Source organism: Propithecus coquereli, unplaced genomic scaffold (genome assembly GCF_000956105.1).
Source record: "Propithecus coquereli isolate 6110/MARCELLA unplaced genomic scaffold, Pcoq_1.0 Scaffold256, whole genome shotgun sequence".
Taxonomy (NCBI): Eukaryota; Metazoa; Chordata; class Mammalia; order Primates; family Indriidae; genus Propithecus; species Propithecus coquereli.
Genome location: NW_012148130.1, coordinates 2,067,942 through 2,093,355, shown reverse-complemented (window position 1 = coordinate 2,093,355; position 25,414 = coordinate 2,067,942). Strand labels below are relative to the sequence as shown.

General features: G+C 46.5%; 1 protein-coding gene across 1 annotated transcript in view; it reads left to right on the top strand.

The window, feature by feature from the left end:
• Positions 1-25,414, top strand: part of TECPR2 (tectonin beta-propeller repeat containing 2) — a 96,483-nt gene that overhangs the window by 50,262 nt on the left and 20,807 nt on the right. Inside the window, exons 9-16 of the mRNA XM_012647108.1 lie at positions 1,569-1,752; positions 3,573-3,746; positions 5,718-5,898; positions 7,147-7,288; positions 9,827-10,067; positions 10,738-10,827; positions 12,881-13,114; positions 22,327-22,475. Coding sequence (XP_012502562.1) covers positions 1,569-1,752; positions 3,573-3,746; positions 5,718-5,898; positions 7,147-7,288; positions 9,827-10,067; positions 10,738-10,827; positions 12,881-13,114; positions 22,327-22,475 — 1,395 coding nt within the window. The remainder of the gene's footprint in view (positions 1-1,568; positions 1,753-3,572; positions 3,747-5,717; positions 5,899-7,146; positions 7,289-9,826; positions 10,068-10,737; positions 10,828-12,880; positions 13,115-22,326; positions 22,476-25,414) is intronic.

The following is a 25,414-nucleotide window of genomic DNA, read 5'->3' as shown; positions in this document are numbered from 1 at the left end:
CTTTCCTTAGCAAGTAGTTATTATTAGATGTATTTGGTTTCAAAAGTGTATTTTGACGTTTCCTACTAGTCGTCGATGTGAGTTGTGGATTATGACTGTACTCCCAGCCAGATATCTCTCTCCAGTGGCCCACTGGGTTCTCTCAATGCTGACGGCGTGTGAAACTTGGTCAGCTCTTGCCATGTGCAGGTGCCTTGCTAAGCACTTTAAAAGTTCAACTCATTTACTTCTCTAAAAACAAAAAAAACTATGAAACAAATAGAGTGTTGTCCCCATTTTACAGAGAGGAAATTGAGGCTCAGAACATTTCAATGGCTTGAGCAAGGTCACTTAGCAAGTGAGGGGCAGAGCGGGCCCCAGACCCCCCTCATACTCTGTGCTGTTGTGCCTCAAAAGTGAAGCATACTGTTTACTTGTTTTGAGACAAAATGCCAGGAGGTCGGGCTTTTTATTCAGTCATCCTGCATTCATCTTTTCAACTCAGTGGTTCTTGAGTGCACTCGACTGCTGGGCTCCGCGTTTGTGCTGGGGATACCACCCTGCAAGTGGCAGCCAGTTGTAGGCCCCGTCTTTGTGAGCCACGGAGTCTCTCAGGGGGCCAGATACATGTTCAGGTCATCGCAGTTGGTGGGACTCAGGCGAGGGCGCTGAGCAAAGTGAAGCTGATGACAGGTGTCAGCCAGGCAGACTGTGGGGTGGGGTCTTGGGATTCTAGGCCAGAAATTCAGGGAAACCCTTAAGGGAGAAGGGATCCTGACCCTTTGAGGACCCTCCCCCCAAAAAAACTTCTTCCCCTTCTCATCCCCCTCCAGGGAGCTAGAAAGCCAACAAATTTTGTGGGATTTTTCTTTTTGAGGGTGGGGGAATAAGGTCGCCATGGTGAGCAGGGCTGGATTGAGAAGGGTTGGACACCCTTCCCTTTGAAGCGGTTAACTTCTATATGGGTATTTGTGCAAATACATTGATTTCCTTTGCATTTTTAGAAAATTATTAAAGTACGAAGACTTTATTTAGCTTTGATTTTTAAAAGAATCCTAGCAACAAAACCTTAGTCTACAAAATTCAGACAGTGTCTCAGCCAAACCTCCAGCAGCCTTTCCCACACTCCATGCCATGCTTCTGATTGGAACAGTGCTGGAAAAATACGGTGAAAAAAGATAGTGGTGGTGCTGCTTCCCCGGTGCGTCGATAATGATCAGACTACAGAAAACTGATTTGCATGCAGATGTTGAAGAGCGCACCCTTTGTGTAAAGTGAGGTATGCCCACAGAGTAAAACCAGATCCTGTGCAATGTGATACGGCACTCCAGGTAATATCTTAGGAAGGATGTTGCGATAGGACAGAGTGTTATCCAGGGATGATGTGGGGTCCTTACCAAGGGGACAACAGCCCGATTTCAGAATGTTTCTACTAGAGGGGCATCCAAAGATAGCAGGGGTGGGTTCGGCATGGCTTCTGAAAGATTCTTTCAGCTGTATCATTTCATGATACTCTGGTCACTTCTCTTGTTGACAATGAATGTGGCTTGTCCACTGCCACAGAACTCACCAGGCTTTGTCCTTGTTAGTTTGCAGAAAGCTGGATGGGCTACTCGGGTCCCGGCTATGGCATACTCAGCTTGGCGGTCTCCGAGAAGTATATTTGGTGCCTGGACTACAAAGGTGGCCTGTTCTGCAGTGCACTGCCGTGCGCTGGGCTGCGCTGGCAGAAGTTTGAAGATGCCGTCCAGCAGGTGGCAGTCTCACCTTCAGGTTCGCCTCCCGGCTCCTTGCTTCCCAGCTCTAGGTGCAGACATCTTAGCACGTGACTTCCCTGCATCCTGGTTAGGTTTCCATGCTGTGCATTCAGAAGACTTGGCTCTTGTTGGAGGTTTGAGGGGATTTTCTCCAAAGAACATGAATTGCTTCATTTCACATCGATTCATGGTGTAAATGAGTATTCAGTTTGAGTTTTTGTTTTCTTTGTTAATTGCAGTGGTAACCCGTGAACATACTTTTGTAAGCTATACAAAAAGTTTGAATTTTGAGAGATTTTTTCAGGATATTAGTATACTAACTCCTTATAAAAATAAAATGTGTTTCTGTTTCTCAGGGTTGCTTTATAGTAATAAACTAATGAAGATGTACCCATGGATATGTTGGATATATTCCAATTATTTGGCTTACTTTTTAGAAATTCTTTTTTAATGAGCTATCTGCTTTGAGTGAATAATCTACTCCCTGACTGTAAAAGGAAAGTCCACTCATTCTTTCATGCATTTTTAGTCCATTGGAGCTGACATTTCCTGAATGAGGTTCTACTAGGCTGAAAGACCTCCCTTATCTGCATGGAATCCTTTGCTCATTTGTTGTTTCTTAATGTTGGCCACTCCTGTACCCATTCTGGTGGAGTTTTTGTTTTTTGTTGCTTTGTTTTGTTTTTTGCCTTGAGGTAACCTGGCTTCTTGTAAGGAGCTTAGAGTAGAAGTCAGACAAAGCCAAGTCCATGCCTTGGACCTGTCCTCTATAACTTTACTGTGTTTCAGGATGAAGTTCCCCTAACTCTCCCTGGTCTTTTTCACTATTTAAAATACTAGTTTGTTCAGAGTTTTTTTAACTTGCTTTTTCTCAATGCTTGTTTGAAAAATATTTTTCCTTAGAGATTGGCTGAAATAACAACCCACTCAATTAGCTGAGGTTATACAATTTTGTGTTTTAATTCTTTTCCCGTTTCTGTCATGTACCTTTGGGTTCCCCTCCCTAGCCATTTAGAAACGTTGGTTCTTTTCTGATTATATTAATTACTTCGTATTTCCAGACCAATCTGTCTCTTGTTCTGCTTGGAACTCTCCATCTCCGTGAGGTTAATGTGCTCAGCTGAGATGTCCTTCGGGGCCCAGGGCCCATGTCTTTGGTGGGCATCAGAGCCCTCGTGCCGGGGTGCCTGATACATAGATGCCCGACGGATGCTCTAGTCCAGCCCAGCTGCACGCTGGGGGTTCCCTGGCGGTTCCGCGCCCTTGCCACGGCAGCCTGGCCACAGCCTCTGTCCACAGTGCCTTCCTATCTTCTTTCCTCCCTCCCCGTGCTCCCTTCTGAGTGGAAACAGGCCCACCCAGCTCAAATGTGTTCTTTTCGTGCATCTTTTCCATTTAGCTGGCCAGAAGTGCTCCCTCCCTTTGAGTACCCAGAGGACTTTTCCAGCCTCTCCTAGGGCACTAGTTGTGCCTCAGAACGTTCATTTGGGTGCTTATCTCACCACACCTGATGATGTCGTCATTGCTCTTCTTCCTGAGCGCTAGTGCCCGTGGTGCCAGCTCTGTGTGCTGTGTCGCTGGTGTGTTCTCAGCTCCAGTCTGTGGAATAGCCCGTAAGGTAGAGATGGGCCCCACTTCACAGATGAGGAAAGTGAGGCTTGGAGACATTCAGTGACGTGATGCCCAAAGGTGGTGGCCTGGGGGTCAAATCAGTTGGGGTTTCAGCAACAGGTTGTGTCTTAGAAATCTCTGTCCCCCACAGTGCACAGAATGAAGCTTTTCCTGTAGATGATTCTAATATTTATTGGACAGTGAAGAGAATTTTTATTTCCACAGGAGCCCTTCTCTGGAAGATCGAACAGAAATCTAACCGAGCTTTTGCATGTGGAAAGGTCACCATCAAGGGGAAGCGGCACTGGTACGAAGCCCTGCCCCAGGCAGTGTTTGTGGCCCTGAGTGACGACACGGCCTGGATCATCAGGACGAGCGGGGACCTGTACCTGCAAACAGGTGAGAGGCTGCGCTCACGGCTGCCAGCCCTGGATCACTGCCTCTGGCACACCCTGCTTTGGCAGTAACATACTTACTGCAGTCACAACAAGTAAGAGGCGAAAAATCAATTTAAATTAAAACATTTCTGGAAAGAGAGTATTTGCCATTTGGAATGTGTTAGCAGTTTCCTGCTACTGACACAAATTTAACCTGGGACAAATGTGGGGCAAGAATTAATAGGATTATTCAATGAGCTACAGAAACAGGATTTTATTCTCCTGTGGCTAACCATTGCATATCATTTAGCCGGCAATATCAAATCGTAAGAGGAAAGAATACAGAGAAGTGACATTAGAATCATTTCCTTCTTTAAGCTTAAGTGGCCATGTTTTTTTCAGACAGGTCAAAGCCTAGCTCCTACACACTTATTTACACGTGGGTCAGGAAAAAACAAGAAGAAATAATTTGCTCTAAATAGAAGTTCAGCTTGTCCTAGGAAACTGCCCTTAGGGAAGCCTTTAGCTGCTGAAAGTGGCACAGTGGGACTTGTTTATTAAAAGTAAACTGATGAGAGTCAGTGTTTATGTACTGTCATCAAAATGGAAAGTGGTTTTCCGCAAGCAAAGTGATTTTTCCGTGTGTGGACAGGATTGTGGGGCAGGAGTTCTTTTTGATTGTCAAGAGGCCATGTTGGATTTATGCAAAGATCAATCTTCTAACCATTTAATGTTGCTGATTCTGAGAGAATGTTTTAATCTCTGTTATGAACTATCAGCTGAGAATGATTATATTCATGAGATTGAAAACCCTTGTACATCTGGCTCTCTGCCAAATGTGTGAGAACCTTGAGCCCTGATGGGCCAGGTGCCGGTCCAGGCCTCTCCTTTCTAGCTCCTGTGTCTTCCTTTAAGTGAAAATGGCTCCAGTGAGGCACGTGCACATCTGGCTTCCAGAACATTTGGGCTTTGGTCGTGGGGATAGGGTGTTTCTGGCCTAGGGGTGAGGAGTGGGTAACGTCCTACCCAGTGGTGTCAGAGGAATCACCAGGGCAGGGCAGTGGTTTCAGATGAGCCCGGCCCCACCCAGACCTACTGGATTAGAGTCTCTGGGGGTTGGCCCAGGAATTTATATTTAAGTCCTGCAGGTGAGCCCCACCTAGTTTAGTGTAATGAAGTAGAACCCAAGGGGTGCGATACCATAGGGTGCTTTTGTCATTAGTCGGAGCAAATTTGAGTACTGAGACCTAATTACAGGCTAAGGAATACGGGGTTTTTGGTGACAACTGCTCTGCCAGCTCCCTGAGAAGTGGCCTTTGAGCTCATTTAGACACGCTTTGCTGACAGGCCACAAAGAGGCAAGGGGAAGAACCTTGGACGGAGAGTCGGGGACCCTGAGCTCTGGCCCTGCCACAGCCTTGCAGTGTGGTGGACCTCGGACTTCATCTGGGAAGTTCAGGGTTATCATCTTAGCAACGGAAGCCTGCCCCAGGTCGGAGCAGACGGGAGGGCTGTTGCGTTGGAGCTGTCTCTACAGGGATGGCTGGAGGCCTCAGATCCCTCAGGCCCAGCAGTGGCTGAGACCCCTCTGCTCTCTGAGATTATGAGGGGCACCGCTAAGGGCAGGAGGGTGGCTCTGGAGGCTGCCCTGCTCTGGCCCTGCAGCCTCTGGGCCTGGCGGCTGCTCTCCTACTCTTGGCTTTCGTCGTCTTCTCTCAGAACTTCTTAAGCTACTCTGCGACAGCAGAGAATTCTGAATTGTTAGGCCTTCAGCTTTCAGAGTGTCCAGAACTACTTCAGATAGATGTTATATTTAGGCAACATTTAACCACGTTATGTTGACTAAACTTTAAGAAGAGAAAACACTTATTATGAAAGAACAAAAAATACCAAAAAAAGAAAAACGAGCCAACAACAGACAACAACAGAGTCAAAATGAGGTGGAAAGTCCTGATTGTGTGTCTTTGGGGGCTTCTTCCCACCTTCCTGGCAGGTCTCAGCGTGGATCGCCCCTGCGCCAGGGCCGTAAAGGTTGACTGTCCCTACCCGCTGTCCCAGATCACAGCCCGAAACAGCGTGGTGTGGGCGCTGACGGAGCAGAGGGCCCTCCTGTACCGGGAGGGCGTGAGCAGCTTCTGCCCAGAAGGGGAGCAGTGGAAGTGTGACATCGTCAGGTACCAGCCAGGGGGCAGGGACTTCCACAGCATCTTGTTTGTTCTTGTCATTGCTCTTGTCAATTGACTCTCGTAAGGCACAGTGTGAGCCCGTTCCTGGGCAAAGCCAGTGCCCTGAAGGTTCTGTGGTAATAGTGTTCTCTTGAATTTAGAGCCGATTCCAGCAGCCTGATCTTGGAAGACGCTCTGTCTGCCTCTCAGCCAGCCTGGGTATCGGGTCACAGCTCAGTTTCAAAAAGTGTTGCTGCCCTCCACGTGACCCAGAGCATCACAGAGTCATGAGTCTCTCCTGACAGGCTCTATTCAGAACTGCCCACTGTCAGATAGTCTCTATTTAGAGTCTATGATGGCTTAGGGCCAAATACTTTTCTTTATTTTCATCCTAGTCAATTGAAATTGATCTCTGAACTATAATATATTAGGCTACTTTTTACCATTCAATATTTTAGTTACAGAACTGCCATCAAATGATTTTACTAATGTGGAAGTATTAATAATCCTTAGAAAAACTAGATTAGGATATTCTTGGTTTGAATTCAGCAACCCAGTAGACTTTTAGTGAATACCTGCTGGAGCCAGCATGATGCTGGGGGCTGGATGTGCCAAGATGACTGGGACTCAGCTCTGCCCTCATTATTTCCCAGTCTAGCGGGGAGCCACACGCACGGAGAGGCACCAGGTAGTATAGATGGTCCTAAGCGAGAGCGTGGAGCACGCAGCACCCAGGGAGATGTGGACTCCACTGCCGAGGTCGGGAAGGCAGTATGCAGAATGGACCCTCGGAAGAGCCTTGAAGCTGACGAGGACTTGCCCAGATGGAAGGAGGGGAAGGACATAGCCAGCAGAGAGGGCAGCATCTGCACAGCCCAGCCCAGCATGTTGGGGGAGTTTGCAGTTGCTCCCTTGGTGAAGGAGGAAGTAGAGAGATGGCACTCATAGGCCTGGGATTCCTTTTGTGCCTTCTCACTTTTTCTTAGGTTGTTTTCTCTTGAGAGAGTTCCCTACCATTCTGGGTCATCAGTGTGTCTTTCAGAAGCTACCACACATTTAGACAATTTATATTGCACAGCAATTTAACTCACACTGAAACTTCCTTTCTGGGCACTTGATAATCCGCTCTTTGTGAGTAGAGTTACATTTCTTCTCCCACGCCACACCCCCCAAGAGACACTCAGTGCCGCCAGTCTTAGACACGCTGGGCACGCTACATGTGGGTGCTGACTCCCATGTTCTCTTCCTTGTTTTCAGTGAAAGGCAAGCATTAGAGCCTGTCTGCATAACTCTTGGGGATCAGCAGACTCTCTGGGCCCTGGACATCCACGGAAACCTGTGGTTCAGAACTGGCATTGTTTCCAAGAAGCCCCAAGGAGATGACGACCACTGGTGGCAAGTAGGTGTTCAGCTCCCGTGCCACATACCGGTGGTCTCCCTGACTTGGGGGTGGGGGTCAGCTGTCCCATTTCATATCCTTCTCTTTTCCTTAAAGAGATTGAATTAAATCAATAGTATTCACTTTTACCATTTGATGGATTAGACTTTCCTGTGTTTGGGTACAATAGAAACATCAAAGACTTTTTATCATAGGAAATAATTTGCGAAGCTCTCTTTGCTTAAGTAATACCGACTTTATTTATTTATTTTGATGTTGTTTAGAAATTTATCATTATAAGCTAAATAAATCTAGTGACATCCATTTGAAGACGTAGGTAATAATGATGTTTAATTCTGAACACATGTGCTAAGAAAAGAAACTACACAATAGGTTTGAAAACCCAACCCACAATTAAAATTCAGCTGTCTCTGCATGTTTGAAAGGCCTTTAAGTAAATGTTATTTCAGCAAAGAAAGGAGAATTTTCCCACATGCTCCCAGAAAAGGAAATGCTTTGAGAAATAAGAGGAGGGTATAATCAAGCTAACTTCATGTGATTTGGTCCCCGCCAGAGTGGCCTAGAATGGATTTGCCGTGGTGTCTCTACTTTCCCCTGTTTGGTTCCATTAGTGTTAGCGTAGCTGCCACGATCACCCACTGTGGCAGGTGAGGTTGCACTGACAGTCAGCACCTGTGAAATATGTGATGTCTCTTGAGTGTCATGTCCTTGTTGGTTCAGGTTTTATTGTCACCTTGGACTCGCCTTGTTGAAGGTTTGTCTTGCATTGGCTGTTCTTAGGTCTTTCAGATGAGAATGTGGAAAAATAAGTTGTATCTGCTTTTTTATGAATATGTATACTATATGCATACATCTCTAATTTGATATACTAGGTAACATTTGATAAAGTTATATAAATGATTTTAAAAGACCTTCTGTGTACTTACAACCATATATATGTACACATAGACACATACACCTATGTGTATATATGTGTACTAAATTCTGTTTTTAAGTGGCATGAAGAAAGCTAGATATCATTTTATCATAATATTCAGAACATTACCTTTGGAGAAATTTGACAGAACTATCTTTCAGGTGCTTAGAAGCAGATTTATTTTAAATACAGGAAGATAGATTTATTTGTAGTGCTAAAGCCAGTGTTATGTTTGACTGCAAAACCTTTCTTTTCTTTCTTTCTCTTAATTTTCGTCCTGCTTATCTGCACATCTTGGATGCTAGGACTGAGTCTGTCACAGACTTTGTGACTGGCCTTGGCAGAGTCACAGCTCACTCCAGTGAGCTGAGTGCTATAGGCAGCGCATGCCCATGGAAGGGCGGAGCTCCTGAGCTGTCTGTCACATGTGGCATGCTGCAAGTCTCCGAGAGCCCTGCAGTGTGCCCGAGGCCCCAGAGTTCATTTCCCCAGCACTCAGCCTGGCTGGGACCCCCGTGAGAGTGCAGAACAGGGCTCCAGGCAGTGAGGTCTGGGGGCCCGATGAGGTTAAAGCCATTGGCATAAACTTCAGTCAGGGCAGTGGCTCACGGTCAGTGTGAATCCTTCCACAGACAGGAATGGTCAGGGCAGCATTTGTACGTGTGAGAAAGTACTGACTTGTACAATCCTTTCATTTTTGTTTGTTTTTATTTATTATAAATTAGGTTCCCTGTGATAAGGGATGTCACTTTCGTTCAACATTTCATCGTTTGTGACCTGGGAATACGGCCTGCGTGGGGCTGTCCTAGGAGTATGGCATTTATGCTAGTGATGTTCTCTACACTCAAATCCACTAGTGCAGAAATATGAGTGAAAGTCATGTGGAATCAGATTTTTGACTCGTCTTATAAGAACTTTCTTACCATCAAAGCTGCCCAACAAGGGAGAAGTTTACCTCAGGGGGAGGTGGTTGTCTGGAGAAATGTCTCCGGAGATGTTTATGCAGATGCTTTTCAGGAACAATATAAAGGCGGTTGATGCATCTGAGCTAGGGTTAGATTCTAGATGCCCAGGATGGTCCTATTCTTATGCCATTGGCCTGGCGTAATTATTAGTAGTCCCAGTTCAGATCATAAATTAGTTCATCACCCTTCTTACCATACCTCTTTAAACCCATATTATGATTCTAAGTATTATACACTGTTGTCCATTGGAAATGCCTGAATTTAAAAGCAAGATTATTCCTATTCTGATTAGAATAAAAGGCTTCTTTGAAGGGGCATGAGGCGGTGATACTTAACCACAAAAATAACACATGGTTTTTTAACAGGTCCATATAAGTATAAATAGAAAAGTGTATAAAGTAAAATGTTAACATTTTCTTCCATTCCTTTAAATCCAATCCTCAGAAGGAGTTATAGCTTGTAATTTGGTGGTATCCTGTTACACTTTTTTTGGTCTTTTTGTAAACGCACCTGTGCACATTTGTGTTTGGGTATTTGGTCATCTTGTTACTAGAAATTCAGAAGTATGGAGGTGAGCCAGAACCCTGCCTCGAAGGCAGAGAGTAGGCGCTTGTGACTGCACTGATAGCAGGGTTTTTGTTCATCTACTGCTTCCAGGTGAGCATCACAGACTATGTGGTGTTCGACCAGTGCAGCTTATTCCAGACAATAATCCACGCCACACACTCAGTGGCCACAGCAGCCCAAGCGCCTGTAGAAAAGGTAGCGGATAAACTGCGCATGGCATTCTGGTCTCAGCAGCTTCAGTGCCAGCCGAGCCTTCTAGGAGTCAATAACAGCGGTGTCTGGATCTCCTCGGGCAAGAATGAATTCCATGTCGCTAAAGGAAGTCTCCTAGGTGGGTGAATTGCTTTAATTTTCACATTGGCTTAATAGGCAGCTTCACTTTAAAGCCAACATTTAAAGAAAAGCTTTAACTTCAAAGGATAATTTAGTGCCCGTGGTGCGAAGTGTTTATAATGGAGGTGCTCTTATGCTTTATGATTAGTTTTTCCCTTTTTTTTTAATCTGTCATTCCTAAAACTTGGATCCCATTGTCCAGGTAGTGTGTTTCCCCTGGAAACCTATTATGATATAAGAAAAGCAAATGGAGCTCATTTTTATGTTAATAATTTCACATTTTAAATGGAAAAATTCATCCAACCTGAGGAGCCTAATGAGAGACTGGTCCATTTCCCAGAGGGAAAATTATTGCCACTGTTAACAACATAAGGCTTTGGCCAGGTCTGTGAACGTTGGTGTGAATCCACGTGTCCTGGGAGTTCCTTTCTAGGAGTGAACCCCCTGCTTTATGAATTGTCTCCAGTCTCTTCCAACCCTTGGCAAGATGTGTCTCTGTGTGGTCAGGGAGGAAGGAGTGGCTGTGTGGGCTCATGTTGCTTAATCGAAGGACACTCTAGAATTAGGAGCAAGAGGTCTTGAAGGCCAGCTATAGTCTAGAACTAAAGCTCTAAAGTGTTTTTGTTTTTTTCTTTCTTCAACATACCCTTCCTATTTCTTCTTTTTAGGCACTTACTGGAATAATGTTGTTCCCCGTGGGACAGCTTCTGCTACAAAATGGGCCTTCGTCTTGGCTTCTGCTGCTCCTACGAAGGAAGGTTAGTTGGTCTTAGCGTGGTTGAGAAATCTAACGCATGGGTTGGCAGCTGAAAAAGTTCAAACCCCAGTCTGACCGTGGTCTAGCTGGTGATGGAGGTGCAGCTGCTCGGATCTCTGAGACGGAAGACATGGCAGTGTCACGGGCCAGAAGCCCTTACTGGATGAGCCAAAGGCCCCAAAGCTGGATGGGCCTGGCCAGGAGATCCCCTGAGAGGGATCTGGCCTGGTGAAGCTGAGGGTGTCCTTCTGAAGGAGGGGATTGTACAGCGTGGCCACTGGGGCTGGTAGCAGGTGACTTCCTGCTGTGTGGCACATTGCAGGGGCCACAGCTTCTTTGGGCACCTTCCCATTCCCTTGTGAATTTTTCTGTCACCTCTTAGGAACCTCTTTCCATCTTACTCACAATCTTTGGCTGCCTGGCTGTGAGTCCCACGTTTGTTCCCCCACTAGGCAGACCTTCCCTGCAGGGGATACTCGCACAGACTTGCACTCTGGGCAGAACTCACAGCCCCTCGCGGAGCCTGGGGTTTGGAGCCAGGAGAGGCAGCGCAGCCACCCAGTTAGCTGGGAGCCAGGCAGTCAGGTGACCTCTCTGGGAAGTAGCTGTACCTCCTCCCAGGATTGCTCTGAGGATTAAATGGGAACACACCATGAAGTCTATGGTTAAGAGGAAGCAGTTTGGTGAGTTCAAGCCATTAGTCCCACTAAGATGTAGATGACTTGGTCAGTACAATAAATTCTTACTCTCTAGATTGTTCTGATCACAATTCTGAAATCTAACAATTTCTGAAAATAGTAAGTTATTTCCTGGGTTTGACACAAATTAATTTGGCAGCAAAACTTGACCTGATCTGATGTGAGGTTACTTACAGTCTTTCTTTATTCTTCTTTTTTATTTTTTTTCTTTTTTTTTTTATTTGAGACAGTCTTACTCTGTCGCCCAGGCTACAGTACCGTGGCTCAGCCTCGCTCACGGCAACCTCAAACTGCTGGGCTAAGCGATCCGATCCTCCTGCCTCAGCCTCCCACAGAGTAGCTGGGACTGCAGGCACACACCACTATGCCCAGCTAATTTTTTCTAATTTTAGTAGAGACGGGGTCTGGCTCTTGCTCAGGCTGGTCTCAAACTCCTGACCTCAAACAAATCCCCACCTCGGCTTCCTGCAGTGCTAGGATTACAGACGTGAGCCGCCGCACCAGGCCTACGGTCTTTCTTTATCCTGTTGGTTGTGACTCTGCATACATGCTGCTGCAGGAATATCACTGCACTTCACTGGGAGGAGCTGCTGCCTCTTCCGTGGCTGTTAGATAAATCCGTGGCATACCCATTACCTTAGGTGTGCAAAACCAAGAAAAAAGTGTGAATTCCAATACATATCTGGCCACAGGTTGTAGATAATACTTTAGACAATACAATAAGGTTTTAATTTCCCCAAGGACTATTTGTATCTTAACTAGAATCTGTTAAACCTAAAGGACTCTATAAAAAATAGAGGGGATGAAAGGCTGTAATTTTGAGGCAGGGATGGGAAGAGAAGGATTTCTAGTCTCCTAAGCCTTCTCTGGCAGCCGGTCCACCCTCTCAGCCCATCACCAGAAGAACAAGGAAAGCTCCTTGTTCTGAGGACTTGCTCCCTCCAGAGGACTGATTCCATAGTTCTTTCCTCTTAGTGAAATTTAACATTCTCTATTAAAAACGCTCTGGTGCCTTTGTTCAAGTCAAAGACTTCCCGGTCCATTATAAATGGGAGGTGAGAGCCAGTAGGCCAACATCGTAGCCGTCATAAAATCTTATAAGCCCTGCTTTCTTTCCATTTCTTTAAAATATTTCAGGCGTGTTTCTTGTTAGCCGGCTGGTCGGGTGTTTCCCTCTGCCTTCTGGCTGAAAGTGCATAGAATGCTCCTGTGGTGTGGGTTTGGGTGAGTGAGTGGACTGGTGTCTGTGGCCAAGTGTTGGGTGTCTTCCTGGAAGCAAAGGTTGCCTTGTGCATTTAGGGAGGGTGGCTCGGTATGGACAGAGCACATCGATGACAAACGTGAACTTTTCTGCAGGAAGCTCCTTGTGGCTGTGCCAGAGCAGCAAGGACCTGTGCAGCGTCAGTGCCCAGAGCGCGCAGTCCCGCCCCTCCACGGTGCAGCTGCCTCCCGACACGGAGATGAGGGCCTATGCCGCCTGCCAGGACGCGCTGTGGGCCTTGGACAGCCTCGGCCAGGTGTTTATCAGGACGCTATCCAAGAGCTGCCCCACGGGCATGCACTGGACCCGGCTGGACCTTTCCCAACTAGGTATGGCCGCCATGTGAGTATGCTCGCTAGTGTCCTGACTGCCCCAAACCACATCAGGGCAAGACGTCTGACAAAACTGCCCAGGCTTGTGTTCAGCTTGTGAGTTCTTGGATGATGTTTGTAAGTTGTTGGATTTCAGGAGATCACTTGGCCACTCTTGCAGGTTCAGTGGGCCTCTCGATTTGGTCAGGAGCCTCCCTTCCTCAACCCCTTGCGGTTTGCAGGCTGTTCAGAACCTGAGGAGGGAGCATACACCCACATAAAGTCGCCACCAAGAACTGCTTGAAATAATGCTGTTGATGCAGCTGCCTCCGTCAGTCTGAATGTGGGACTAAGCTTTGTGACCTTTAAATCTGAAAAAATGGATGTGCCCTATGCCGGGATCAGTGCCACTTTGTCTCCTCTGCAGAGTGCCCAGCACAGACTGGCTGCTCAGTGAGTGCGGGTGGCAGTTTTCTTCTGCCCAGAAGAGCTAATATGCATCTAACTGCTGCTTTTCTGCCAGCCTCCCCTCAAGAGTTACACAGAGTAGGCTAAGAAGTATGTTGCTATTTGTAAATAATTTATTCCTATTCCAAGAAATAATAAAATCAGCCCACAACATTAGATTATTCTCTGAATAAATTCTTGATCAACCAGCAGCGTAGGTGTGATTTGCCTAGAGGTGGAGGCTATGCAGATGGTTCCCAGGGGTCAGGTGAGCCTAGAACTTTCATTAGTACTGACTTAGGAATGCTTCCCTGCTGCAAGATTTCCCATTTTTTAAACTGACAACCAGCATTTTGTTGGTTATGTGGTGGACTTGAATTGTACAAGCATTTTAATGTTTGAGAACTCAACCACATGTACTCATCAGAAAAAAAAAAAAAAGAGAAAAAAGCAAGCAAGAAGAGAAGGAGGGCCGGTTGTCTCTGTCCTCCCCCAGCCCCTGGCTGCATCGCAGTGTCTGTGGGCGCTCTGCGGACAAGGGCCTCTCACCACTCCCTAGAATGGGCACTGCCCCAGACAAGCCTGAGCCAGGCCAGCAGCACACAGCGCCCTCAGCCCCGGAACTCGCACAGTGCTGGGTAGACGGCGCAATTTGTTGTCTGACAAGGCCTCTGAACCTAACTAATCTAGCTCAACTGAAAAAGCAAGTTAGTTCCCAAATAAAGAAGCAAACTCTGGCTGGGCGCAGTGGTCCACTCCTGTAATCCCAGCGCTTTGGGACGCCAAGGCAGGAGGATAGCTTGAGCCTAGGAGTTTGAGACCAGCCTGGGAAACACAGCAAGACCCCATCTCTACAAAAAACTTTAAAAACTAGCCAGGCATGGTGGCGTGCAGCTATAGTCCCAGCTACTCAGGAGGCTGAGGGAGGAGGATCGCTTGAGCCCAGGAGTTTGAGGTTACAGTGAGCTATGATTGCGCCGTTGCACTCTAGCTGGGCAACAGTGTTCTCTTCAACAACAAAAAAAGCAAGCTCTGTTCCAAAGCTAGGAATTTTCTAGGGCAATTTTGATTTGCTTTGGGCCTAGTTGTCACCTTCTACCTTTTTGAGAACATTTGCCCTCCCCACCCTTCCCCACTGACAGTGACTGACCAGACGGGGCTGAGGCTGGGAGTGGTCTGAACACTGGTGCTGGGTGACCCTGCTGCCTGCCCCGGGAAGCCTCATTTATTCAGAGTTCAGGGACCCTACTAGTCCTGAACCTTTCTCAGCAGCCCCCACTCAGACCAGTTGGGAGATGCAGCTAGTTCCTTCTGGGGGTAAAACAGCCAGGGCATGGTATGTTCTCCCCACTCCTGAATCTTGAACAGTGTGGAAGGCTATGCTCATTTGCATGACTTGGGTGAGAAGCAGAGCTATTTCCCTGGCCCCAGCCCCTCCGAGGAGAGCACTGCACAGCAGTGGGGTACAAAGTGAATGGGCGTCGTGCCGGGTTCCACACTGCTGGAGCCAGTTCTGCCTGGGCCTCCTGCCTCCAGCACAGCTCACGCCTCCCTCCTGGCTCAGTCCAGTTCTCCCAGCACGGGCTAGCTGGCTAGAGTGGCACAGGTCTCTGAGGTGTGCATTCTGGCTTCACTGGGGAGGTAGCCTTTCTTTCTAGGGGAGAAACTGGCTTCAGTGCAATTGAGTCTTAGTTTGGGAGTCAGAGAAAGCAGGAGCAGAGCCATCCTAAGTCCCAGGTGCACTTTGGCCCGCAGCATTCAGTGGATGCTTACTGAGGGTATGGGTGCATGAGCAGAGGAGAGGCCTGGGAGTCCTGGTTGCCATGGATGGGCGGATTTTCACTGAGCCCACCCCTGCTGCCTATAAAATTGTTAGCAAATCAAATCCAGCCAAGCCTGAAATGGATCACACAGGCAGTGCATGCACCGACGGTCGCAGGCAGAGGCACAGGTACTCTTCGCAGAGGCAGTACGGAGCATTACCGGCTGTGCCTGGAGATCTGGCCCCTGGGCAGCTCTGAGACCTTGGGCAAGCTGCCTGTTACCTTTAGCCTCACCTTTCTAATGGGAACAGAAATCCCCAACCCCAGCCCCCCGAGATGATGCAGGTAAGCATCTCATCTAAGTGTCAACCATCTCCAGCCAGTGCAGCGTTCTGAAAGCTGTGACGCATCCTGTTGGGGGCACTCTCAAGCCATCATTAGCTGCATAAATCCTCGGGCTGGTGGGGGAGCGCTTGCTTGGGCTGCCCCAGTTTGTGCCACAGGGAGGCCGATTCTGTCATCACTTGTTAAAGCACGGCTTCTCTTAGTCTGAGCTTTGGATTTTGTTTATTTATCTGGGTTATCTGGTTGATACTGAAATGATGGATAGACTCCTCTCCCCATTTTCTAAGGCTCCTGAGAGAATGCGGCAAGCCCAGAGTGGGTGGGCTTTGTGTCGGGGCAGGGGAGCTGGCCTGCGCTGTGTCAGCGTGGGGGGTGGCAGACGGCAGGCCAGGGGCACCAGGTGTTCTGTTACTGCACTCTATCCGGGCGTGGTCTATGTACCTGGGGGACGTGCAGGTGGTTCAAAAGGCTTTTTTTTTATAATTATGTATTTAAATTAAGGATTACAGATTTTGAGTTGAGGTGTGTGCTGTCTGCCCAGGACCCAGGGTGTGACTGAGCAGGGCAGGCTGTCATCAGGCAGCGTGCGTGGAGCAGGTATTGAGTGGGGTCATCTGGCTACCATTAATGCTGCCTGGATGACTCACCTGGGATTACTTGGGGTGCCTCATTGCTGTTTCAGAAGTCAGCAATGAGGGTGCTCATAGCAATGAAGGGAAGCACAGCCTGTTCAAGACTGGTTCTGCATTTGAGGATTTCGTTCAATATCACACTTATCCTTCCCCAGATGTGCTCTTTTTCCTTACTTCACTCCTTCACTCCCTCTGAATTCTGCAGGAAAGGGCAGGCAGAGTCCTCTTCGGCAGTTTCTGCCTCTCTCCTCGCCAGTCCGGTCAGCAGTGTGCCTTCCCTCTCCCTGAGAGGGTCTCCTGTGCCATCTAGTCCTCTCCTGCCCTCCCCCACTGCCAGGGTGGAGTTCCCTCCCCACGACCCTGCTCCTTTGCAGTGGCTGCTGCTTGGCACCAGGTGTGTCCACCTCCCACCGCTGTTGCCAGAGCTGTCTTCCTCAGTCACAGCTCAGGTGGTGTTGCCCTCACTGTTAAGTGGCTCCACATTGCCACTAGGATAAAGCTCCAGTCCTTGGAGTAGTGCCCAGGGCCTTCCAACCTGGCCCAGCCTGCCATTCCCAGGCCTCATGCGGCAGGGGCTGCAGCCACCCCCAGCCATTGCTCTTCCCAGATACACCTTGCACTTTCATGCCTGCTGTTTGCGTCTCTTCCTGTGGTCTAGAACTTCCTTCCCTGGGTTTTCCTTTGATCTTCAGTCAGTGTCCCCGTCGTGACACTTTTCCACTGTGTTCCTGGAGCACTATGCTTCTGCCTGCTACAACAGTCATTTCAGTTTGACTCATGTTATTTTCAGTAGATGTTTACACAGGGAGGGTGTAGGGGCTTTGCAGGCAGGACCAAATGCTTGGCCACACTGCGTGCCCAATAGGATTTTTATGTGTCAGGGAAAGTCAGTATTATTTGCAATTCTTGGATATGAGTTTTGATCCTCTATTTGGCCCCGTTACTTGTAATCAAAGATAAAACTGCCTAACACACAGGTGCAAGTTGCCATCGCACACAGCCTGGCGGGTGCCATGACCCCACCCCCTCAGGAGGTGTCTTGGCTCTTGCTCCAAGTTGCCATCAGCCTGCCCAGGGCATTAGGCAGAAGTCATTAGGTTTATAAAAGCTGTTCAGAAGTACATTTACACATGTTCTTCTCTTCAGCTCTGGTCTTTTCTTTACAAGTGTTCTGACATTGAAAACATAAAAACCAAAAAAGCCCGTCTTCCTGGTGATGTAAGTAGCAATGAGCAGCCCTTGCTGGCAGCGTGATCCGTGCTCCCTCAGGGGTAGTGTTGACCTTGGGCAGCACCAGGTCACTGTAAAGTCTGGAACATCATCAGTCTTCTCTAAATTGCAACAGAAATTTCAATTTCAAGGATGTCTTTAGTGAAGTATCAAGTGATGAACATGATTTTTACCTTTAATTTTTTTCCTTAAGAGGCAGCATCTCTCTTCTTTCTGCCCCTGTACAAATTACCAAGTCGATTGCTGCTTTAAGATTAAATTAAAAGAATTCTTAAATTAAATAGCTGGTTATTGAACCCAATTGTAGAGACTGAATATGAAATTTTACAATGATTTATTATTATGCAGTCCTACTTTTTGGTGGAAAATTTGCATCACTTAACAGATATTTAAGATGCTCATAACATTTCCCAGTACACATTAATATGCATTATGTCAGGCATTGGAATATTTAGCAAACTAATGCAATTTTTAATTTAATTCATCAGGTCACAGTATTTAATAAGGAAACATAAAGTGTCATTTTATTCCTTTAGGTAACAAACAGGATTATATTATGTGGTAATTTATGCAGAAAAGTGTTTTATACGTAGCAAAACATAAATCCATTTTTGTTTTAAAATACATGTTTAAAAAGTAATCCGGGCCAGGCACGATGGCTGATGCCTGTAATCCTAGCACTCTGGGAGGCCAAGGCAGGAGGATCGCTTGAGCTCAGGAGTTTGAGACCAGCCTGAGCAAGAGTGAGACCCCATCTCTATAAAAAAATAGAAAAATTAGCGGGGTGTGGTGGCATATACCTGTAATCCCAGCTACCCAGGAGGCTGAGGCAAGAGGATCACTTGAGCCCAGGAGTTTGAGGTTGCTGTGAGCTAGGCTGAAACCACAGCACTCTAGCTCAAAGCGAAAAAAAAAAAAAGTAATCCTAAAGGAAAAATGTCTGCTTTGTTGAATAAACTAAAAACCTTTTTTTTTTTTTGAGATAGAGTCTCTCTCTGTCACCCTGGCTAGAGTTCAGTGGCCTCGTCATAGCTCACTGCAACCTCAAACTCCCAGGCTCAAGCAGTCCTCCTGCCTCAGCCTCTCAGCCTCCCAAGTAGCTAGGACTACAGGCGTATGCACTGCACCTGACTGATTTTTTCTATTTTTAGTAAAGATGGGGTCTCGCTCTTGCTCAGGCTGGTCTCAAACTCCTGAGCTCAAGCGATCATTCTGCCTCGGCCTCCCAGAATGCTAGGATTATAGGCATGAGCCACCTCACCCAGCCTAGTAACTCTTTTTTAATAGGAAGAAAAGAAAAAAAACAAGAGCAGGCAGGAAAATTTCGGTGTGTCTATGTTAGGCTGGGTTATGCTTTAGTAACAAGCCCCTGACACCAGTGACTTCACACAGCAAGCAGTGGTTCCCTGCTCCCGTGAAGTCAGCTCTGCTGTGTGGGTCCTCTGGGTGGTGGTCCTCCAGGTGGCAGCTTCCTGATCTACCTGCTTTGCTCTGGCTCCACAGTCTTGCTCCCTACAACAGGGAAAGAGCTGCGAAGGCCCTGTGCCGGCTCTTTGATACTTCAGTTTGGAAGCAACAGATCACTTGTGCTCACAGCCCATCACCAGAACTGGTCATGGGGCCCTATCGAACTCCGAAGGAATGTGAGGGAGCCAGGGAGTGTTCAGGGAGGGCAGGCATCTCCGACCCTGGGTCCTGACCGTCTCCTCTGTATTACAGACTCATGGTCCTTATGCTTTCTGGCAGACTGATCGACTCTCTGTGGGGTAAAAGACCACCCTCAATTAAACTGTTTCATCTTTGGCCTGCCTCTTCAATTCAGAATAAGCAGGTTCATAACTGAAGTATATATTCTAGCAGCTTTTGTATTCATAAAGGATGTTCACCTTGCAATGTGAGCTGCCTGTTCTGTTGGCAGTGTTGTTATTTACTGCTAACTCTGAGATTCTGGCCCAGTGTGTTTTTGTCACCATGTGACTCTATTAGCATGATCACCACTGTCTGGAGTTCCTCTTACAGCAGATCGAAGACCCGAATGTAAAGTAATTTTTTAATTAGCATTTGTTTCTCAGCTACTTCTGGAGTTTACTGCTGAAGGTAATTTATTTTGACTAGTACAGATGTTTTCATACGTAATATTAGAATTCCAGAGAGTTCTTTTATTTTTTTTAAGATTTATTTTCTAGGAGCATAGATTCAAGTTGCCCTGAATATACAGTCCTTCTAGGGAGTTCTGTTTAAACTCCCCAGTAAGACATTCTGTACAAGACCAAGGAAGGAGAAAAATACTGTTAGGGTGGAAACTTAGATGCTGACAGCAGGTTGGAGAAAGAATTCTCACACAGTGATTAGGATACACAGAAGTAAAAGTTTGTTTATTTCCCCAAGAGAGAGAAAAGGAAAGAGTGGCTACGGCACACAGAGGAAGGAGTGAAAATGCCGGGCAGCAGAGGGAAAGTTGCTTGGTGTTTTTAAAGGGTAAAAATGTGTTTTTTTTGCCCTCTGCTTCAGCAGACTGATAACAGAAGTGGTGGCAAGATGTCAAGGAGTTCTTTATTTTTTTCTTTTCTCTGTGAGACTGGGTTATCTGAGTCCTTGAAATCTGGTTTTTTGGCAGAAACTGAGACAGAGAGCTAGAGCGGGAAGTTTGCACCCTACTGTCCTCTTAGGGCTCTTAAAGGCTGAGAGAGAACTCAGAGATAATGAGTTAGGCCACAGGTGTTTTAATTAAACAAAGGGTAGTTGTGCCGTGAGTTTATTCCCCTTACTTTCTGTTAGATAGGTTATTAGTAAGGCCACCTTTCGAGTACAATTAATTTTAATATAAAAGAAATCATCATCTTGAGGAAATGCACAAAGGAATAATGGTAATTTTTTTTATAGTGGTACATTGATAGTTTTAAGTTGATGTTGTAACTGAAGGCACACGATGAGATTTCCACGTGGCAGAATCGTGCCTGCACGTTTTGGTTCACTCACATGGGCTGTCATCTGACATCAGTGTCAGCTGTGCAAAGGCAGCACCTCTGGATTCCATGCTCATGGCACCCACCCAGCCTGTGTGGGCGTCTTGCCGCAGGCCCCAGGCCCCTTCCTCAGGCAGCACCATCAGCTAATGTAACTGCATACCATTTTGAAAATCAAAATGACGCATCCAAATTAAAAACTTCTCATCAAAAAACACTGTCAAATAAATGAAAAAGCAAGCCGCAGACTAGATTCACAATACGTGCATCTGACAAAAGACTTATCCAGAGGATACAAAGAACTCCTCTCGCTTAGCAGTCAGAAGACAATTCGTTTTAAAATGGGCAAAAGACTTGAATGGGTACTTCACAAAAGAGGTGTACAAATGCCCCATAAGCTCGAGAAAAGATTTTCAACATCATTCCTTAGCAAGGAAATGCAAATTCAAGCCATGACAACATCCTGCATCACACCTCCTAGTTGCGGGGAAGGTGCCCGTGCTGACTGCGGTGGGGCGGGCGGCAGCCATTGCTGCTGTGGGGGTGGAGCACAGCACAGCCATGGGAGAAACTAGCAGTTTCTTTAAAAGCAAGACAGACGTCTGCCCTGTGGCCCAGCAGTTCCACTCCCAGGTATTTATTTAAGAAAAATAACACATGTTCACAAAGCCTTCCACAATGATTACAGCAGCTTTTCTCCTAATAGCAAAAAGTAGAAATGGCGCACATGTCCATCCGCCGGTGAGTGGACAGACTGAGCGCGGCGTCCGCGTGCAGTGGAACACCACTCGGCAGTAGGAAGGAATGACGCCACGGAGGAATCTCATCTCCCTGTGCTAGTGAAGGAAGCCGGGCACAAGAGCATGCCTGTGATTCTATCACCTGTGCTGACAGAAATCAGTCTGGTGGTTGCCTCAGGGTAGAGGGCATTGACTGGAAGGGACTTCAGGGAACTTTCCGGGGTGATAAAGACGTTCACACCTGGACTTGAGCACTGTAGATCTGTGCCTTGCGCTGCGTAGTGTCTTGGAAGTCAGAAGTAGCTGACCTACCTTTCGCCTCCTGGCTTAGCCGCCTTCAGGCCATTTGATCTTGGGCAAATCTCTTCATGGCCAAGTCTCATGGCGTCGTGTGAACTGGGATGGTGATAACCGCGTGTCACTGCTGCGAAGTTTGAAATGAGGACATAAAACACTTGGCTGAGAGCCTGTCCTGCAGCAGCTGCCCAGTAACTACTGACTGTTGCTCTTTTTGCCAAATAGACTATTATCAAATGTAATTTCTTTTGTTAAAAGGCACTTCCCATTTCCTTTCCTCTTACAATCAGTTTAATTAACAAAGGGAAATATAAAAATTAAAAATGAAGATTCTTCGAGGGACTTAGATAATCTTAATTCTAATTCAGATCAAGATTATCTGTAAATATGAGTTCCCTCTTCCCAAATCGAGAATTTGCTGGCAATATCCACGCGTCTGATGAAGTTGACGGTGGTACCCACGTTGAGATATCACTCCCAGTGCTTGGTGGTTCGGGGCACTGTGCTGACAGCACCGTGACTACTTTGCTTGTAGCCTAGAAGGGGCGCCTTGTGGTGCCTGGCCGGTGGCAGGGCAGCCAGAGGCCTTCGTGACTCTGCTGAATTACGACATTCTCAAGCCCAGCCAGGTCCACACACCTGACGTGGATGGACTGGAACAGAGAGATGACTCGGCATCAGAGTTCAACGGAAAGTGCAGCCTCATCTCTTTCTTTAAAATATAAAATCAAAGTTCATAGATTAAATGAAAGGTTAGTCATCGTGCAAAGGTAATCGCAGCGTGTGTACTTTTCCTTTATTGGTCTACAGGAGCCGTAAGACTGACGAGCTTGGCATGTGGAAATCAGCACATCTGGGCCTGTGATTCCAGGGGTGGCGTTTACTTCCGTGTAGGAACCCAGCCTCTAAATCCCAGTCTGATGCTTCCTGCCTGGATAATGATTGAGCCACCTGTGCAGGTAAGCACACGTTAACTGGTAGGAACTTGCTCCTCAGTGAGACGGAAGCCCTCAGGATGCTGTTACTGGGGAAAAGAGTTACAACTGCCTCCACAGGCCGCCCAGCAGGTGGAGGGGAGGGTGCCCCCAGGGTCAACACGCTCTCCGTCTCTGGCATCTTTAGTTTGGAATTTGATATTTGTGAAGTTTAAATTATTAAATATTATCTGAGCCAACACTTAAGTTTTTTCCCTTTCCAAATAAAAATATTTGGTTTCTGACTGTTTACAAAACGAATATTTTTTTTTGGAAAGTCAATACCCAAAAGTATAAAGAAGAAAGTAAAAGTCACTTACAATCTAGTCATGGACATATGCTATCATCAGCATCGGAGTGCCTTTCCTGGTTTGTTGAAGAAATTCTGTTTCCTGTCCTCCTACCCCTGACCAACTCCTGCTGTCTGTCAGTTGACAATGTATTCTAACGTGGGGTGTTTTGTTCTCTTGGCTGTCCCACCCCCCCAAATCACAAGAAGTCTGATTTTAGTGCACTATTTAGTTACTCTGAAAGATCTAGTAGGCTTGGTTCCTGTGCTAAGTGTATTTCTGTTAAAATTTCTAATTAGGGGCTGCGATTTAGGGTGTTGCTTGCTCAGACCCCTGCTGGTCCCCATCTTGTGACTTTGTTGGAAAAGACATGAAGTTGCCATATGTGGAGGCAGGTGCAGGGGGAGTGGTTAGTCCTCGAACAGACAGCCCTTAAGTAGAGGCAGGGAAGAAATCCAGAGTTTGGGTGAACGCCTTCGGTCGTGAGCATCTGCATTCTGGGCATTGTGAGCCCACAGGAATGAGGAAGCTGAGGTAGAGGACAAGGTGCAGGGCTGGTTACAAGGACACGAGTGCTGCCTGTCAGACGTGGGCGGTGTGCTGAGATCAGGAGTCTGGTCCTGCGTCCTGTGTTAGCGGTCAAGGCCACAGGGAGGCTGCATGTCCTCGTGGGGTAGCTCTTCTCCCTTCACAGGGCTATGGGGACAGCAATGTCTGTGACAACACTTTGTGAACTGTAAAGCACTGTGCAAACATGAGGTTATACATAAGAGTTATGACACATGCCCCATGTTTCCTCTGCACACAGGGGCGTGCTAACAGTGGCACAGGGGGAGCCGTCCACCCTGCAGGGGGAGTAATTATCACTGACATTGTTCGGCACACCTGGTGTCCAGCGGTAATGAAAAGCAAGTTGACTTACAGTTAGTTTCATTATTGTTCTTAAACTCTCTTGTTGCCTGCAGCCAGGTGGACTCCTTTGGTATGTCATTGTCAACATGTTCCTTTTTTTCTTCTAACAGCTTTATATTACTTCTTTGTAGAGTTATAATCCACATACCATAAAATTCACCCTTTTACAATATACAACTCAGTGGTTTTTAGTATATTCACAAAGTTGTGCAACAATCTCCGTTATCCAATTCCGGAACATTCTCAGCAGTCCCTGTAAAACCCCTCACCCATTAGCGGTCACTCCCTTTTCTCGCAGAACCCCCAACCCCTCAGCCCACGGCAGCCACTGATCTTTCTATTTCTATGGCTTTGCCTATCCTGGACATTTTATATAAATGGTATCAAACAGTATGTGGCCTTTTTTGTCTAACATTTTCACTTAGTATCGTGTTTTCAGAATCCATGTTGTAGCATGTCTCGGTTCTTCATTTTTTGACTGAACAACATGCTGCTGTATGGATAGACCACATTTTGTTTGTCCGGGTATCAGTTGATGGAAATCTGAATTGTTTCTGCCTTTTGGCTACTGTGAATAATGCTGCTGTGAACATTTGTGTACAAGTCTTTGTGAGGATGTGTGGTTTCAGTCCTATTGGATATATACCTGTAAGTGGAATTGCATGGTCGTACGTTGATTGTGTATTTAACTTTTTTTTTTTTTGAAACAAGGTCCGGCTCTGTTGCCTGGGTTAGAGTGCAGTGGTACTCATGATAGCTCACTGCAACATCACACTCCTGGGTTCAAGTGATTCTCCTGCCTGAGCCTTCCAAGTAGCTGGGACTGCAGGCTTAAGCCACAATGCCTGGCTAATTTTTCTCCCATTCTGTGCATTGCCTTTTCACTTTCTCTGTGATGTCAGGCTGGAGTGCAGTGGCACAATCATAGCACAATGTGACTTCCAACTCCTGGGCTCAAGCAATCCTCCTGCCTCAGCCTTCTGAGTAGCTAGGTCTACAGGTATGCACCACCACACTGGTTAATTTTTTAATTTTCTGTAGAGATAGGGTCTCACTATGTTACCCAGGCTGGTCTCAAACTCTGAGCTCAAGCGATCCTCCCACCTTGGCCTCCTAGAGTTCTGGGATTACAGACATGAGCCACTGTGCCTGGCCTGGGATGTCCTTTGATGCACAAAAGGTTTTGATTTTGACAAAGTCTGACTTATCTATTTTTTCTTCGGTTGCTTGTGCTTTTGGTGTCATACCTAAGAACTGTTGCCTAATCCAAGGTCATGAAGATTTATACCTATGTTTTCTTTTAGGAGTTTTATAGTTTTGACTCTTACGTTTAAGTGCTTCATCCATTTTGAGTAAATTTTTGTAGATGATATGAGGTAGGTGTCCAAATGAATTCTTTTACATGTGGATATCCAGTTTGACAAGCACCATTTATTGAAAAGACTATTCTTTCCCCCATTAAATTATCTTCACACCCTTGTCAAAATCAATTGATCATAAATATAAGGGTTTATTACTGGACTCTCGGTTCTATTCCAGTGATCTGTATGTCCTTTTTATTTGTTGTCTTTTTTTCTTTCCTTTTTTTTTATATTAATAGATTTAGGGGCTACAAATTGAATTCCATTACATGTACATGTTGTATAGTGGTGTGTATCTATCCTTATACCACACTGCCCTGATGACTTAGCTTTGTCGTAAATTTTTTTTTTTTTTTTTTTT